Source organism: Squalius cephalus (genome assembly GCF_949319135.1).
Source record: "Squalius cephalus genome assembly, chromosome: 10".
In the NCBI taxonomy this organism is placed as follows: Eukaryota; Metazoa; Chordata; class Actinopteri; order Cypriniformes; family Leuciscidae; genus Squalius; species Squalius cephalus.
In genome coordinates, this window is record NC_137131.1 from 28,392,037 (window position 1) to 28,408,478 (window position 16,442).

Genomic DNA, 16,442 nt, shown 5'->3' on the forward strand with positions numbered 1-16,442 from the left:
AGTTTAATGGCACAAAAATATTTAGTAGTGCGTAAGTTGTATCTTAGTGCCCATTTACGCCAAAACTAGGCTAAGTTGAAACTTACGCACAGCTGGTGCAACCGGCCCCTGGAGCTGTAGGTACCACAGAAACGTAAGTGGTTTGCAGTTGATTGCTGTCGTGACTTGTGACACTCACGATTCGCAAACAGCACTGAACTGGCATTTTGGCCGGTACATCTTGAATATTATTATTATCATAAACTTTTTATTAACTTCAGTAGGCTGTACAACAAAGGAATTGTAATTGGCTGCTTTTTCTGCAGAGAGGATCTCTGTTGATGTGTCAAATTTTTTATCGATCATTTGTTGGTAGAGGGCGATAGACCTGGCGAGCCATAGATTCCTGACCCCTGGTCAAGGGAGTAGTACTGTAGTCCTTCTTTAAATTTGACTTTTTCATTTGTAGTGATAAATTGGTTGTATGTGATTTGTCCAAATCTATAGTAGAAACAAAAATATATTTAATTAAGCAAACCTATGAAATTGGCAAAACTGCAGTGTTTGCTTTGTTGCTTGCGTTAAGATCTAGATTTCTAGATCATTGTTTACATTTATCTCAGAATGTGCTTAAGTTAGTAACATGTGGTTTATAGAAATGTGGCCCTAAAGAAAAATACGCAGATCTTAAAATCTGAGTGCATCATAAAGGACATTACTCTAAAGGGGTTGGGTCTGCTCTCACACGCAATGTAATCTCATTGACCTTACTCGCACTCCTGTCTGATACCTCACACCTTTGCGACAGAGCTCCTCCCTGAAGTGTGACAGGGGCATGGAATCCTGCTGCGAGTGTGTGAGTGTGATAATTTGAGAGACAGAGAGAGAGAGAGAGAGAGAGAATGTTTCCTGTCTCACTCCTCTTCTCCTGGCCTTGCGGAAAGGTAAGTAAGATATCTCAGATTAGCCATCTGCCCAAGCAAGCCCTGACGTCATTCTAATCGGGTCACAACAAGTAGTCTCTGCAATGGATTTTCATTATTGCATGCATTAGGGCTGCTATTTGATAGTTCTGATAATCCATACTGCCAAACTTTGCTCTAGTAAATATAATACAAGCTTTGCAAATCTATGATCAAATCCAATCAGTTAAATAACCATGACTCCAAGGATAAAAGCCTTGGAGTCATGGTTATTATATAGCAGGTAGATACTTCCACTATCTAAATTAACTGAAAGGATTTTTTTTTTAATTGCCCTTAATTTTTTGTAAGATAAGTGAGCCAATAATGGGCCAGTATGTCTATTCAAAATGATATTTTCTCATAATTTGTAGCAGATTCCTTTTTCAGCATTTCATTCTCATCATAGCAAATGGTTACATCAACTGATTGTTGAAAATGGCTAAATGGATTCATATTTGACCCTGTAGTGGCATGCATTAATTACAAAAAAAGGCACGTCTGCGCTCGGATTTAGACCAGCTTTGTTTATCTGACTCAGTTTATGCACCTGCTTGACACTCAGCGCTTTGTTTCTCTACCATTTGACATAATAACAAGGCTTTAACAGTGGTGAAACCATTGAAAATTTCTGAAATATTTCCATTAGCAAGATAACATCAGAGACTAAAGCTGCTGTGAGAATGTAACAGGAAGTCACCATAATCATCTAAACATTGGTCTTTGAAGGGATAATTCACCCAAACATTAACATTGTGTTCATGTTGGTTGAAACCCATGGGTTTTTTTCGTTCCATGAAACACAAAAATAGTTATTAAGCATACTTTTCTCATCCATGCTTCTATTACAACAGAAATACAATTTTAGACTGATTAGACTCCTTAAATTACAAATTACAGGCCTTTTTTTTTTTTTTTTTTTTTAAATGCTATTTTTAAGTTTCCCATTTGGGTTTTTAGAAGTGCATAATGAGTTATTTTTAACTATTGATTCAGGTAATAAAGATTTCTATTAGAAATCAGTGCCATTTCTCCCACCTTGAGCAGTATGTGGATATCCAAGGACCTGCTCTTTAATATGTTTTATTTTTAATTTCCATTTGCCTTCTGGTCCTCTCAACTGTGGGGTCCCTCAAGATTATATTCTTAGTCCTATGTGGTTTTCTTTGTAGATACTACCCTTTGGGTCTATTTTTAAAAAGCATGGTGTGTATTTTCATCGTTACAATGATGACACACATATATATCTGCCATTTAAGAAAAAAAGAACAATGCTTTAGAGCCCTTGCTGAGAGCAGTGTTTTTCAATGGTCTTAAGGACACGCAGCTCTGCTCATTTTGTACAGTATATCTATCTTATCTGACACACTCAATTGACCTTTCGCCGGCCCCTCCCCCAAAACGGCCATTGTCCAATCACACATCATAGCGACCGTTACTATGTGAGCAGGTCCGACAAACATTCTCCGCCCACGGCGTTTGTAAATATGTGGAATAAGGGCGGCCTCCGACAAAAAACATTTTCTAGTCGACTATAGTTATTCATTTAAGCCATTAGTGGACAAATCGCCCCTTTATATTAATTGAATTACTTAAATAGGCTATATAGCCTACAGGATAATGAGCGTTTACGTAATATAGCCGCACTCAAGCGCACGACCGCAGGCATAAAGCTTGCCACAAAGAACCGGTAAAAGTAATTTGGGGTCAGTAAGATTTTTTAAGAAATTAAGAAAAGTAATAGGCAAGGATGCATTCAATTGATCAAAAGTGACAGTATAGACATTTATAACGTTAGAAAAGCTTTCTATTTCAGAAAACTCTGAAACTTTCTATTCATCAAAGAATCCTGAAAAAAAAAAAAAAACAGTTTTCTACATTGATAACAATCAGAAATATTTATTGAGCAGTAAATCAGCGTATTATTCCCTCAGGTAGGTTGCACGTTTTCTTGCGTGGGTGGATGTTGTAATCAATAATCACGTTGTTTGCATTCGCCTAAACTGATTTCAAAATGCTGACATTGAAAGTCCCGCTCGGAGCGGTAAATCAGACAATGATTTGTCCCTAAATAATGATATATTATATCATTCTGAGGGAATACACTCAGCTGAAAATTGCATTTTTAAGTTCTCTTATCTGTTCTAAAAATCCGTTCAAAACGTGATGACGTCACATATTAGCAGAATGCTAGCGTGTTCCGGCCAACAACGGCCCAACCTGTAAGAAATCGAAAGGACATAAGTACTCATTCATTCGACTTTTGGTCTATAATCTATATTGAACTTGCGGAATCAACAATAAAATCTACGTTGATTCAACGACAAGCAGGAGAAAGAGATACATTTAGCCGTCTAGCCCCATAGACTCCCATTCAGTCTGCACTCGCCCGCGATCACCTCCAGTGGAATTCTAATGGAACTGCAACCAAGATCGATTCAATGGGGCTAATAGGAAGTGCCAAGGCTCTCCGTAGACGGGCTCTGGTATTAGAGATTTTTTTGCGATTGTCATGGGGTTTCTCAGATTTCGCTTGAGACCGGTAAGCATTAGCCTCGATAGTAGTCGTGTCTCCTTCATTGCGTATTTTTATATTTTGAATAGGCTATATCCCTCCACTGCATACTGTAACCCGACTAACCCCTTTTGCCTTGATCTGGAGGATATCGCCGGAGGTATTGCTCCAAAAAAGGTCACTGACACGCACGGGTATACCTCTTCCCGTCATGGCAATCTGTTGCGCTGGTCGTGTTTGACCATTTGTTTGTCGGACGTAGCAACAGTAACTAAGGGGGGCAGGGCTCGGCGAAAGGCTAATTCAGTTCATGGAGCTCTCTCCTAAAAAGCTGATGATCTGAATCAGGAGTGTTAAATAAGGGAGGCATGTTTTTGGATGTCTTTAAAATCTCTTAATGGAAGAAACCAAGATTGTTTGGGGCCACTGATGTCCCTAGTTCTTCAAATTTCAATCTAGACACATTGGCTTGTTATAATAAACAGATGGTGAAGAAATTAGGTGTATTATTAAAACTTTTAATATGACAGAATAATAAAAGTTTTTTTTGTTTGTTTGTTTTTTTGTTTGTTTTTAAATCTAGGCTTCTGGCCAAAGTCCCTTCCTTTGTTTTTGTTAAATCATGAAATTAGTTTGCACTGTCTTACCTCTCTGATATCAAGCCCCAAAAAAAGATTTTTTTAATTAAACTGATAGATAAAATGTTTATCCTTTTTTATGATGTATTCTGTTGATTTTTTTTTTTTTGTTTTGTTTGTGTTTATAGTGAGTTTATTGTTGTGTAGCATATTGGTCAAAAATCTTTTATTTAGAATTGTGCTTTATAAATAAATTGCCATATATTATACCATGATCTGGGTGAATACTCGATTCTGATTGGCTACAGGGTGTCTATTAAAAAGTGATAGAGGACACCCACTTTACAATAAGGTTCATTAGTTAATGTATTTACTAACATGAACCAACAATGAGCAATATTTGTTACAGTATTACTATTTATTAATCTTTGTCAATGTTATTTAATTAAAATCCAGCTGTTCATTGTGTGTTCATGTTAGTTCACAGTGCATTAACTAATGTTAACTAATACAACCTTTGATTTGAATAATTCTGTGCAATTTTAAGTGCTGCAGAAAGCAGTGAGTGAGCAGGGGTCTGTTCATTAGAATAATGCAATTAAAGGAGTTCTGGTGAAACTGACTGTTTACCGTTCGAAATTAATAAATAAATGCGCTGGCTACATCAGTTGTGAGTATCCATAGCAACCGGCAGTAAACTGAAGGGTTCTACAAGCTGAGCGGACTATAAATATCTCCGGTTGCTAAATAAACCGTCAGGCGTAACCAGGGAAACCAAGTTATTGTTTGTAAAAACTTTAGATTTCGATAGTAAAACTAATTAAAATATAAACTAATGTTTTAAAAATGTGTTATTTGGCAAGTGACCATGGTATAAGCGGGTTAATGCCCTTCGAGGTGTCCATTGTCAGGTATTAATGGACCTCGGCTGCGCGTCGGACGGTTCACGCCTCGCCGTCGCCATTAATACCTGGCAAATTTATGGACACCTCATCGGGCATTAACCCTTACATGGAAGAGGACGATGACCATGAATGTTAAAAACAAAGAAGAATTCTACAATGCAATCGGCTTGTGCACTATACTGTTTTCTAAAACTACATAACGTAAGAAAAGTATGCTGATTCTTGACACCGTGTCCTAACTACACGCGACGCGACGCCGCGACACGCGATAAAAGGTATCTTTTCCATGTTAATCCATAGACTGTAAAAAAATATGGACGTAGTGTCCGTGACGTCACCCGTAGGTTTCTGAAGAGCATTTTTGAAGCCTAAAGTGGGCGGAGCCGGCCGTCGCCATCTTGGCCTTGCGTCACTACCGGATAACAGAAAATAGGCAAACAGGCGGGGCGTGAGTGGAGCTGAAGCCTGGCTATCTGAAATCACCTAGCTCCATGTGATAGAGTTAGCTGATGATGTAAAGCCAATTAAACGTTCCTATTTTTGCCCTTCGAAATATTATAATAGTTAAAAGACATGGCTACAAGTGAGACTGTGTATTACTTCGAGAGTGTTTGTGTATGAAGGTGATTTATGTGCATACATGTCAGTCACTCTTTCATGGTCCGTCAGCGCGGCATCGCTCAAGTTCGTAAAGAGCTTATTCAGTCCATTTTAAATTCTGATGTTGGCCGTCTCTCAAATGGGTTATGGTTTAACCGTTAAACCATAGATATATTGCCTTTGAAGTGCAAGTAAATGCGCTAGAAAATCCGCGCTCATTCATGTGCATTTATTGCACGGACAGAGAAAGCGCCGACGCCTGCATGATTTCATCTGACGGTACACCATCTGTTCCGTGAGAGCAGAACGAACGAGCATTTATTGACGTTTTAAATTTGAAAACCCCAAAAAGCAACGAAATTGCCAGACATCCATTAGTGCATGTTCACAGAGGAAAACAACTGAAATACAGCTCTGGTTTTTCTCTCGAACGATAACGACGAAATCCAAAGACGTGGGCTTTGTAACGTTACCCAAGTATTAAATTGTATGAAATAATAATCCCGAAAAAAAGCACAAACACTGCAGAGATGGCAAGTTCAGCAGCTAACATTGCTGAGGTGAAGTGACGGCTAGTAACAGCAGACAAACAGCTAGCACTGACAGCGGCAATCCATCTGTCACTCAAGTAGCTTGGCCACACCCTTAAATTTAAATATTAATCAACTAAACGGACGAGTTATAAAATAATTCACCCCCCTCACAGTTGTTATGAAGGGCAAAATGAGCTGTATAGACCAAATCCACATACAGACACCAGGCTTTAAACACGTTTTTTTCTTCTGTAAAATTTGGCATTTTAACATGGAGGAGATACAGATTTGACTCACTTCTGACAACAGCCTCAAGCGGCCAGTCAACGAATTACAGTTTAACTCACTTCCGTGTTGGTTTCAAGAGAGAGACGGGGAGGTTGCCGCTTGTGTTAATCAGAGTTTTTGTCCTAACCAGGCGCGACGGCGACAACGGTTTCTATTTTTCTGCGACGTCGCGCTGGAACAACAAACACAAAGTGTGGCAATGATAATCTCTCAGGTACTGTTTATGTGCTTTATTTAATGTAAAAAGCGTGTAATGTGACTTTGAATGTCATTTAATGCTCCAGTTTTGTAGCTGTAAAAGCAACAATGGATAATTCACCTCAGATCTTGAAATTGAACAAATGGAAACAAGAACGTTAAAACTGTGAACAAACAAGTGTATTATTTGACAAAGATTGTTTTAGTAACTCAGTAGCCTATGTGGTGTAATATTTGTGAACTTGATTAAGTAGCTACTTATCCATTTTCTTGCGAGTGCCGTCAAGATTACTCTCTAGTGCTGTGCACTTGCCGCGAGACTCCGCCCACACGCTGTTCTGATTGGCTGTTATTTTTGATTGACGTTGTGGCCAGGGTTGCCAGGTCCCAGAAATATTTCCAGCCCAATGACAACTCAAAACCCGCCCAAATGGAATGAAAACTAGCCCAATTTTTCAGTGTCCAATCAGATTAGACAACGGCTGGATTCCCACAAAAGGGCCTTAAAATAAATTTATATAAGTTTAAGTTTAAAGTATTCGCCTTTTGTCTTACCCAAATTCTTAATATCACACACTGTGTTTTTTTTAATACACAATCTCATACAATAAAGGTCAAATAAGAACATGTCCTCTCTGATATTTTCTGACCCTAGTCAGAAGTACTAACTTGTAATTACTTTTTCTCTTCTCAGCACTTCTCTCTGATGCTTTTCTCTCCAGATCTGCGGCTGTTCTGTTTACACACAAGCATCAATATTAAAAATAACACACTGTTAAACTAAATTAACGTACACTGGCTTTTATCAATATTATTACAAATATGCTTACTGGGTGAACTTGAACACTTGTCCCTTTGTTTTTGTTGTTGTTTGTCTTCTCCTTTTTCAGAACTTTTCACAACATTTTCTTCTTAGATGGTCTAACTGCGCAGCCTCATTTTGATTACAGATTTGAACAGAACTATATACAATCTCAGGGCTGTTTTATTTTAGACATTGGTGCTCTCTTCCCCACCCTTCTCAGGTGGTGCTGAATAGATTTCAGCAGTAAAGAGAGAAAGCATCCGTGGTGATGGTTTAAATTCATGGCAGCATATGTTTCTTCTTTGCATGTAAGCTCGAATCCTCATTATATTTAGCAAAGAATTCTGCTCTAGCCTGTTTCGTAGCTTGTTCTTTATCAGTGACATTTGGGAAAATGAACGCTCAACTGCTGCATTGCTGAATGGTAGAGCAAGAAGACTCAATGCAAAATTCCCAAGATCTTCAAAGTTTCTATCACCTGCAGTATCTGTGTATGCAGAAACTTCTACCCAGAAGTCCTCTGTTTTGCCATCTTCTGCATTGTTCCATTCCAGAGTGTGAATTACTCTCCACTGTTGCTCTGCTTTTCCTACATCTCCCTTGAAGAGGTGGAAAAAGGGAAGATCATCAATCCTTGGCTTACTTGACGACAGAGTATGACTCGGTGACAGGAATTTGAGAGCCTCTAACTGTTTAATGTTATCTGGAAGTCTCTTCCTAATTTCCTTAGATAACTCTAGCATGTAGTCCCTGCACCTGCGTTTCATGTCCTGTTCAGCTAGGTCACTTATTCCATTGGCTTCAAACAAAGCAAGACGGAACTGCACCCCAAAGTCTACGGCATCAAGTGGCAAAAGATTCTCATCAGAAAGGTTAAACTCCATGATGTCTTGCCAGCTCTGGAATGTCTTCGGCAAACCTATGCGCTCAAGCAGGGACCGGTAAAATGTTAGAAGTTCCGTAAGAAGTTTTGCAGGATCAGGTTTGTCAAGTTGAAAGATTTTATTAAGTCTGTTTAACTCTGACACAATTGGTTGGAGGAATTTCAGGTATATCAGGTTAATATTGTCACTATACATTTGGTACAGCAGTTCCGCAGCATAGCTCCTCTCACTGTCTTTTGTCAACTGAAAATGCAACTTAAGCTCCACATACTGTGCAAGGATCCGGTTGATGCACTCACTAATAGCGAGCCACCTAGTGTCAGACAGTTGCAGAATTTTCAGCGGGCTTTCACCTACATTTATGGTTTTGTACAGTTCAGAATATTTTTGGAGACGCTGGGTGGCATTTGAAAACCAACTGTAGGTCTGAGAAACCATGTACTCAACATTTCTGGGGAGGACACTGACGGCTTTTGATGCACAGAGCTGAAGAGAATGGCACACACACTTTATGTAGACAATATGAGGATTGCGGTCACGGAATTTCTGTAGCACTGAATTATGTTGCCCACACATTGTGTTACAGCCATCAGTTGCAAGGCCGATGCAATTCAGTATGGACAATTTGTTTTCATCCAGAAATTTGAATAAAGCATTTGCTATGGTAAGTGAATCACCAGCTACTATATTGATCATTCCTGCAAAAGTGCTAATGATTCGTGAGAGCTTTTTGCTGTAATATCTGATGACTATACACAGTTGTTTTTTGGTCGTGACATCAGTGCTCTCATCAACAATTAGAGAGTATGGTCCACTTCCTACATCCTCCAAAAGGTCTTCATGTACTACTGGTCCTATCACTGAATTAATTAGTGCTGTGCATTTCGTTCGATGTAAACTAATGCCTTTTTTCGAAATTTCTTCCACAACACTTCCTAAGTGGTCAACAGTTGAAGTGCTTGAGTGACAAGCAACATGGGCAGCCAGCTTCAACTCTGCCTCTTTCACAGGTGCATTATTTCTTAGAAAGGAACTGCCTGTGTCAAATAATGTTCTGGCATTTGAGAAAGGAGCCGCATTTTTTTTATGTTTTTCAGTCGCAGCATGAGCTACCAGATCACCGTGGTGAGCTCTTACTTCACATTTGCAATATTTGCAGAACGCTTTTCTATCATCATTTGGAACACTTCGAATCCACTCCTTTAATCCTTTCTCTGTCTCCCATTCTTTGCGATACTTCTTTCCATACTTTCCCCATTTACCTGACATTTTAGAATGCTGCTTGTTCATCCACAGACAACCGAACCGACGCTTCTGACTACAACGCTCTCATGTGAGTGACGTGATGATGATGCTTGATTTGTGATGTCAATGTGGCGCGCGCGCCTACTCGCGTCTCGCGAGAAGCAGCGTTTGTTGCCAAGTATTCATTCCCGGGGATCAACACCCACTAATAAAAGGTTCCCTTTTATCTTTGTCCACAATTATTTTATTTTATTTTTATTTATTTTTTTGCGGCCGCGGTACATTATAAATGTAGCCCAAAAAACCGCAACCCGCAACTCCGTATTTTTTCCCGCAACTCCTTTTCTAAAATAGCCCAATTGTGCGGGAAAACCGCTACCCTGGCAACCATGGTTGTGGCGTCTCACAGTCGCGTCGCGTCTAGTGTGGACAGACCAGAGCCACGGAGAGATTATTTCTCTCTATGGCTCTGGGACAGACACACTGCCTGTCGCTGGAATTTTATCGCGTCGCGTGTAGTTAGGACACGGTGTGAGAGTCGGGACAAAACACGTTTTAAAAAACTTTTTTTTAAAATACACACTATATCAATTAGAGTTATATGTTTCTGCAGAGAAAGGTCTTAGCTATTTAACCATGTAAAGGAACAGGTTCTAAATAAAAACACATTTTTAACAAATAAACATGTTTCCCTTCAAAACTGGATTTGTGTCAACTCCGTCAGACACACTAAAAAGTATACAATTTTAATTATTCAAATCCAACAAGAATCTAAAGTTCTGAAGTATATTGTAATAGTGATTAGTTACTCTATGTAAAAAAATACAATATATAAACTTAAGTTGTGATTTCACACTATTCTGAAAACTCAGATTTCTAAATATTTGCATTTTCAGACTTTGATTTTAATTTCAATATTGTAAAAACAAATTCCTTAAATAAATAAAACGAGGATGTAGATCAGATGGTCCTTTATTACAAAAACAACATAAACTGAAGGAAGAATATTTTTTTCCCCAAAAAAATTAACAAAAACATTCATACATCCAACGCTGTTGACGAAGATCTGACGGTGTTGACGAAAAACTGATGGTGTTGACGAAAAATGTTTGAATGTTTTACCTCAGATTTGTGAAGTGTTCACCTGTTTGTCATTATATGTTCTGACAATAAAGAGTAGTTTAAAACCACAATTAACGCTCTGTTTTCTACAACTTTCACTTAGGAGCAAAAATCTGCCTTTAAACTTGAAAGACATTTATCGTGATAATTATCGATATCGACTGATATAAAAAAAATGATCGTGATAATTTTTTTTGGCCATATCGCCCAGCCCTACACTGGCTTCTCATTTCTCTATCTCTGTCTCTACATATATAAATATATATATTAAAGTGCTGGCAAAGTTACACGTTACACAATAATAAGTAGACCACTGCCTGCCCATTATCTACAAGTCAGATGCGTATGGTTAAATAATGTAATGCATGCTATGTATGTGAATTTATGTGTAAATAAAACCCTGAAATAACAGTTTAACCCTTCACTATATTCACAAATAATATTATATTCGCACATTAAGAGGTTATTGGTGGATTTGTCAACTCCGTCAGCTTACAGGTCAACTCCGTCAGACATAGAACCTGACGGAGTTGACGTCTGACGGAGTTGACGTAAGGGCATGTATTTTCCCGCCAAAACATGTATTGTACACTGCAGCTAGGTAGTTTTTCCTCAGTTGCTAGCTGTCCCAATAACCTCACTAAAATGCTTAAATTCAATCCACTATGGTTTAAAAAAAAGTATCTTAACAGAAAGATGGTATTGACATGGTGCAGCTTTGACCATAGGAATATTGACATTGTTTGTCTAAAATATATAAAAATGTAAAATGTACCAGAGCATGTGTGGTAGTGCTGCATTCACCACAGGCAGGGAGATGAAAAGGGGTCCTCAGGGATATAGCTGACCATGCTATTTCCTGATTTAAAGAGCTTTATGAAAAAAATCTGACGGAGTTGACAGAAACTGAGGACACAACTTTAATAGGCAGATTTTTATGGAAAATATTGTTTGATGTTCACTTCATACATTGTTTTTTATATGTATACCCCTTATTTTTTATTTGATATATATGTTTTCACAATTGTAGAGCTTTTTTAAAGTTTTTTGGGATGGTTAATATTGTGACCTCTTGCTGAGGAGTGCAATAACATGGACCTTCTAACCACAGACCATACATTTAAACAAATTTTCCCCAAAAAGATAAAAAAGTTTATTCTAAAAATCAGATAGGTATATAGAATTATAGATTTAACTTTGTAAGTATGTCAATCATGATGAATTTCTTAATTTTTGCTATAAATTAGACTTTTCTATGTGGGACATGTTTTGTCCCGACTCTCAAGAATCAGTGTTTTGTTGTGTTCACCATGGCCCGGTTTCACAGACAAGGTTTAGATTAAGCCTGGAGTAGGCCATAGTTAAATTAGGACATTTAAGTTGCTTTTATAAATGTGCCTTAGTGTGCATCTTGAGACAAAACAATGGCACTGAAATATTTTAAAATATGTCAGTGCAAGCTTTCAGTTAAAACAGCTCAAATATCCATTTTAGTTTGGGACTAGGCTTAAGCCTTATCCTTGAAACCGGGCACATATGTTTTAAGTATCTTTTCCACAGTTCTGCATGTTCAAACCACTCTCAAAACTGTACATGCAAGTATAAGTGAAATCTGTGTGCAGTTTCTCCTCCTCTTTTGCCTTATATGGTGTTGAGTACACTGAGCTTTCAAATGTATGCAAACAAAGAAGTTCTTGGATATTGTGAAGATGTTGATAGAATTTTTTTTGGTGTGTACTGAAAATAATTTTTTTTTTTTCTTCAAACAAATCTTTGTAGGGTTTTAGAAGACGTGAAATAGCCTGAACATTATATTAAACATAAATAGCTGAAATCATAGAGGTTTTGGAATTTCATTTCTTTTATTCTTTTTTTAGTTTTTTTTTTAAATTATTCCTTTAAATGTTTGTTAAACATATATTTTATTTTATATATTTTACATATTTATTTATTTATTTATTTATTTATTTATTGTTTGTCTTTAGAGAGTTCATTATAAGAGTTCAAAAAAGAGAAAAAAAGACTATTATAAAAACAAATGATATGAATACAAGACTAATATTAAAGAAACTTGGAAAATTTTAAATAAGGTTATGAAGCCAAAATTTACCTGAGTATTTTGAGCACAAAGGAAAGGTTATTAATAGTGGAACAGATATTGCAAATGAGTTTAATTCCTTCTTTGTCAATGTCGGACCTAATATTGCAAAAAGACTTGAAAAATCCAATCATGTAGCATGGTGTAATAGTGCGACAGGAGGTAGTAGAATCTTACAGTCAATGTTTCTCAATGATTGCACCGAAACTGAAATCTTAGATATTGTGAGAACGTGCAAAACTAAAACTTCTTGTGATGGTGATGGAATAGATATGAGTATTGTAAAAAAAAACTGTAGATTGTATACTTCAACCTCTAACTTATATTTTCAATCTTTCTTTTAGTTCAGGTGTTTTCCCTCAAAAAATGAAGATGAAAAAAGGAGATAAACATGAGTTTAATAATTATCGACCTGTTTCAATGCTTTCACAGTTTTCTAAAATAATAGAAAAACGGTTTACTTATAAATTAGATCTATTTTTGGAAAAAAAATAATTTACTTTTTGATTATCAATACGGATTCCGATCCAATAGATCAACCGCCGTTGCACTAATTCATTTAACTGAAGAAATTCTTGCTGCAATGGACAAAAAACAGTATCTTGTAAGTATATTCCTGGACTTACAGAAAGCGTTTGATACTGTCAACCATAAACTATTGTTGACAAAATTACAACACTACGGATTAAGGGGTCAGACATATAAATGGCTTGAAAGCTACTTAAGTAATAGAAGCCAATATGTTCAATTTAAAAACCATAACCTAAACTTTTTATATTATTTATTAATGATATATTTGAGGCTTCCAAAGACATGAATTTTTTGTTGTTTGCTGATGACACAACTGTGTTCAAGACCGGGACAGATTTAAATGAATTAATGGCCATTATTGAAAGGGAAATGACAGAATTAAAGAAATGGTTTGATTGTAACAAATTGTTTTTAAATTGGGATAAGACAAATTGTATGGTTTTTGGAAATAAGGGAAAAAAAGAATGTACAAAATGAGTTATTGAGGATGTAAATATTAAATGTGTTTCAGAAATCAAATTTTTGGGTGTTATCCTAGACCGCAAACTTAGCTGGAAGCCTCATATCGATCATATCAAAGGATAAGTTAGTAAAAATATTGGTATTCTTTATAACGTTAAACACACATTGGATGAAGCTTCATTACAGCTTCTATACTTAACCTTAATTGCTCCATATTTAACATACTGTACCGAAGTGTGGGGTAATGCATGCACCAGTTATACAGAAAGGCTGTTCTTACTTCTGAAGAAAGCGATAAGAATTGTGACTTACAAAGGTTTACGAGACCACACAAACAAACTGTTTATAAAACTGCAGACCTTGAAATTTAAAGAGTTGGTCAAATTCAAAATACTACAAATTATGTGGAGAGTGAAAAATAATTTGGTGCCAATACATATCAAAAACAAATTCATGCTAATCACAGACAGTAACAACAGAAGAAAAGGCAATTTTTGTGTACCATATTCACGCACCTCACAAAAACAAAAGGGGTTTCTTGTAATTGGGATCAGTTTATGGAACTCTTTGGACATTGTTCAAAAATCATGTAACACGATTGTTCAATTCAATAAAATGTATAAAAAAAATGTACTTAGAAAATACGAAGACAGTGAAGCATAAGAACCAATGTTTGAAAAATTTGAAACTGTCAATTATTTAGATGTGAGGTAATATTGTACCTCGACATAGGGAAAAACGGAAAAACAAAAACAAAACAAAACAAAACAAAACAAAACAAAACAAAAAAACGGCGAGCCATCTGTTCTGTGCCAGCTCAGATTATTGAAAAAAGGGGCATGAAATTATAAGTCTATGTCTTCCTCATGCTCCTATTCAGTATTGAATGTTATTATTTTGTTGTTGATGTGATTATTATTGTGTTTGTAATAACATCATGACTGAATAAATAACTTGAATGAATGAATGAATGAATGAATGAGTTCATTGAAATGATGTCCCATTGAAATTTTATTGAAAGATTACAACATCACTAGCATTCAAGTGCCTTAAAGGAATGCACTTTCACCCTTCATGATACTGACATGACTTAATCTTTCTCTTCTACTAGGTTGGTCCAGCAGGATCTCAGTTCGGTTTGTTAGCCTGTCTTTTTGTGGAGCTGTTCCAGGCCTGGCAGATGTTGGAAAAGCCATGGAAGGCTTTCCTGAAGCTATTTGGCATTGTTCTCTTCCTTTTCTTATGTGGCCTTCTGCCCTGGATTGACAACATTGCTCACATCTTTGGCTTCCTCGGTGGACTTCTGCTGTCCTTTACTTTCCTTCCATATGTCGCATTTGGCACCTTAGACAAGTACCGCAAACGAGCTCTTATTTTATTGTCGTTGCTTATATATTTGGGGTTGGTGTCCTCACTTATTGTCTGGTTCTACATTTACCCCATAAACTGGCATTGGCTAGAGCATCTCACCTGCTTGCCCTTTACCAGCAAGTTTTGTGAACGCTATGACATTGATCATGTGGTACACTAGCTTTGTTCTTGTGTAGACTAAAACTTTCTCCAAGGACTGCAAGGGAAAGGAAGCTGAATCCCAATAAAAAAATATTGAAGACAGCAAATAATGCCATATTAAATTTGGAGCTCAGCACCTTTGTAACCCCTAGAATGCACAGTGGTCCATGTTTTCCCAAAGCAGTTCTGAACATCTCTGATAGTGTGCAGGTAAACTATGATGTGTTGTTACTGAAGCCTGTATTGTACTCTTGCTATCCATTTATCTTAAAATATCTGACACTAAATGTCCATCCAAAGCTTTATACTCCCTTTTTTAAATGTCCTTAAACTTTAAAAAAATGCAGCTGTTAACTTCACTAACAATAACTGTAATATAAAATACCATTCACATAAAGGTTAATTTCCTGTTACTTTGGCTGTTTGTGTTTGCAGAAAGAACTGCAGAGCAATTAAATAAAAGCCAGAGTCATTTCACTGAACTGGCTATGAATAATAAGGTTTTATGTTGAAACCTTAGTGACATTCAAAAAAATACTTTATTCTTCATTTGGTTTTTGTGCCTCTATAGACAACTGAAAACCTCTGTCTAGGCTAGTAACGTCTAGTTCCACATTTATGAACAGACTAGGAGTTTGAATGTTGAGAACTCCTGTACTTGTGTTCCTGGATTGCAAGCATACGGTTGAATTGAACAAGGGGAGCTGTTGTTGACAACCAGCTATTCGTGTTAATTGATGCACTGCATGCATTAAATCATGTGTGCATTCCCTTGGAACAGAATGTATTGTTTTGGTCTTTTGTCTCCATTTATTGTAATTTCAAAGTTAAATTCAACTGTTGTTCTTTTTGATATTCAGTGCATCATTGTTTACTGAGGGCTGCACTTGTGCCTTAAAAGAAAACAGAAGTGACAATCTTACAGTCTGGAATATTTTTTATGTTGAAGGTATTTGTACACATGATTAGAGGTGGACCAAATAACTAATGCTTCAAATAATACAAATAAATTTGAGAATGTTATTTCCTGTGAAACAAATATGTTTATCTTTCTGTCTTTCACAATTTGTGAGAAAAAAAGTGCTTAAATGTGACTAATTCTCTGTGCCTTATTTAATAAATAAAAGCAATGTTAAAACCAGAATCGTCATCCTGTGAACACTACAGAAATTTACACAATGACTTGGACTAATCTAAAAAGGGAAAAGAGCAAACGTTCTGAAAA

At 36.7% G+C, this 16,442-nt stretch overlaps 1 protein-coding gene across 4 annotated transcripts in view; it reads left to right on the top strand.

Annotated features, from left to right (window-relative positions):
- The window catches only part of LOC307165198 (inactive rhomboid protein 2-like), a 211,471-nt gene extending 195,120 nt beyond the window's left edge, over nt 1-16,351 (top strand). For all 4 annotated transcript variants that reach the window (XM_079882586.1, XM_079882585.1, XM_079882587.1 and 1 more), the window contains one exon: nt 14,817-16,351. In XM_079882586.1, the coding sequence (XP_079738712.1) occupies nt 14,817-15,236 (420 nt within the window). In that variant the 3' untranslated portion in view covers nt 15,237-16,351. The remainder of the gene's footprint in view (nt 1-14,816) is intronic.
- Nucleotides 16,352-16,442: the final 91 nt, after the last annotated feature.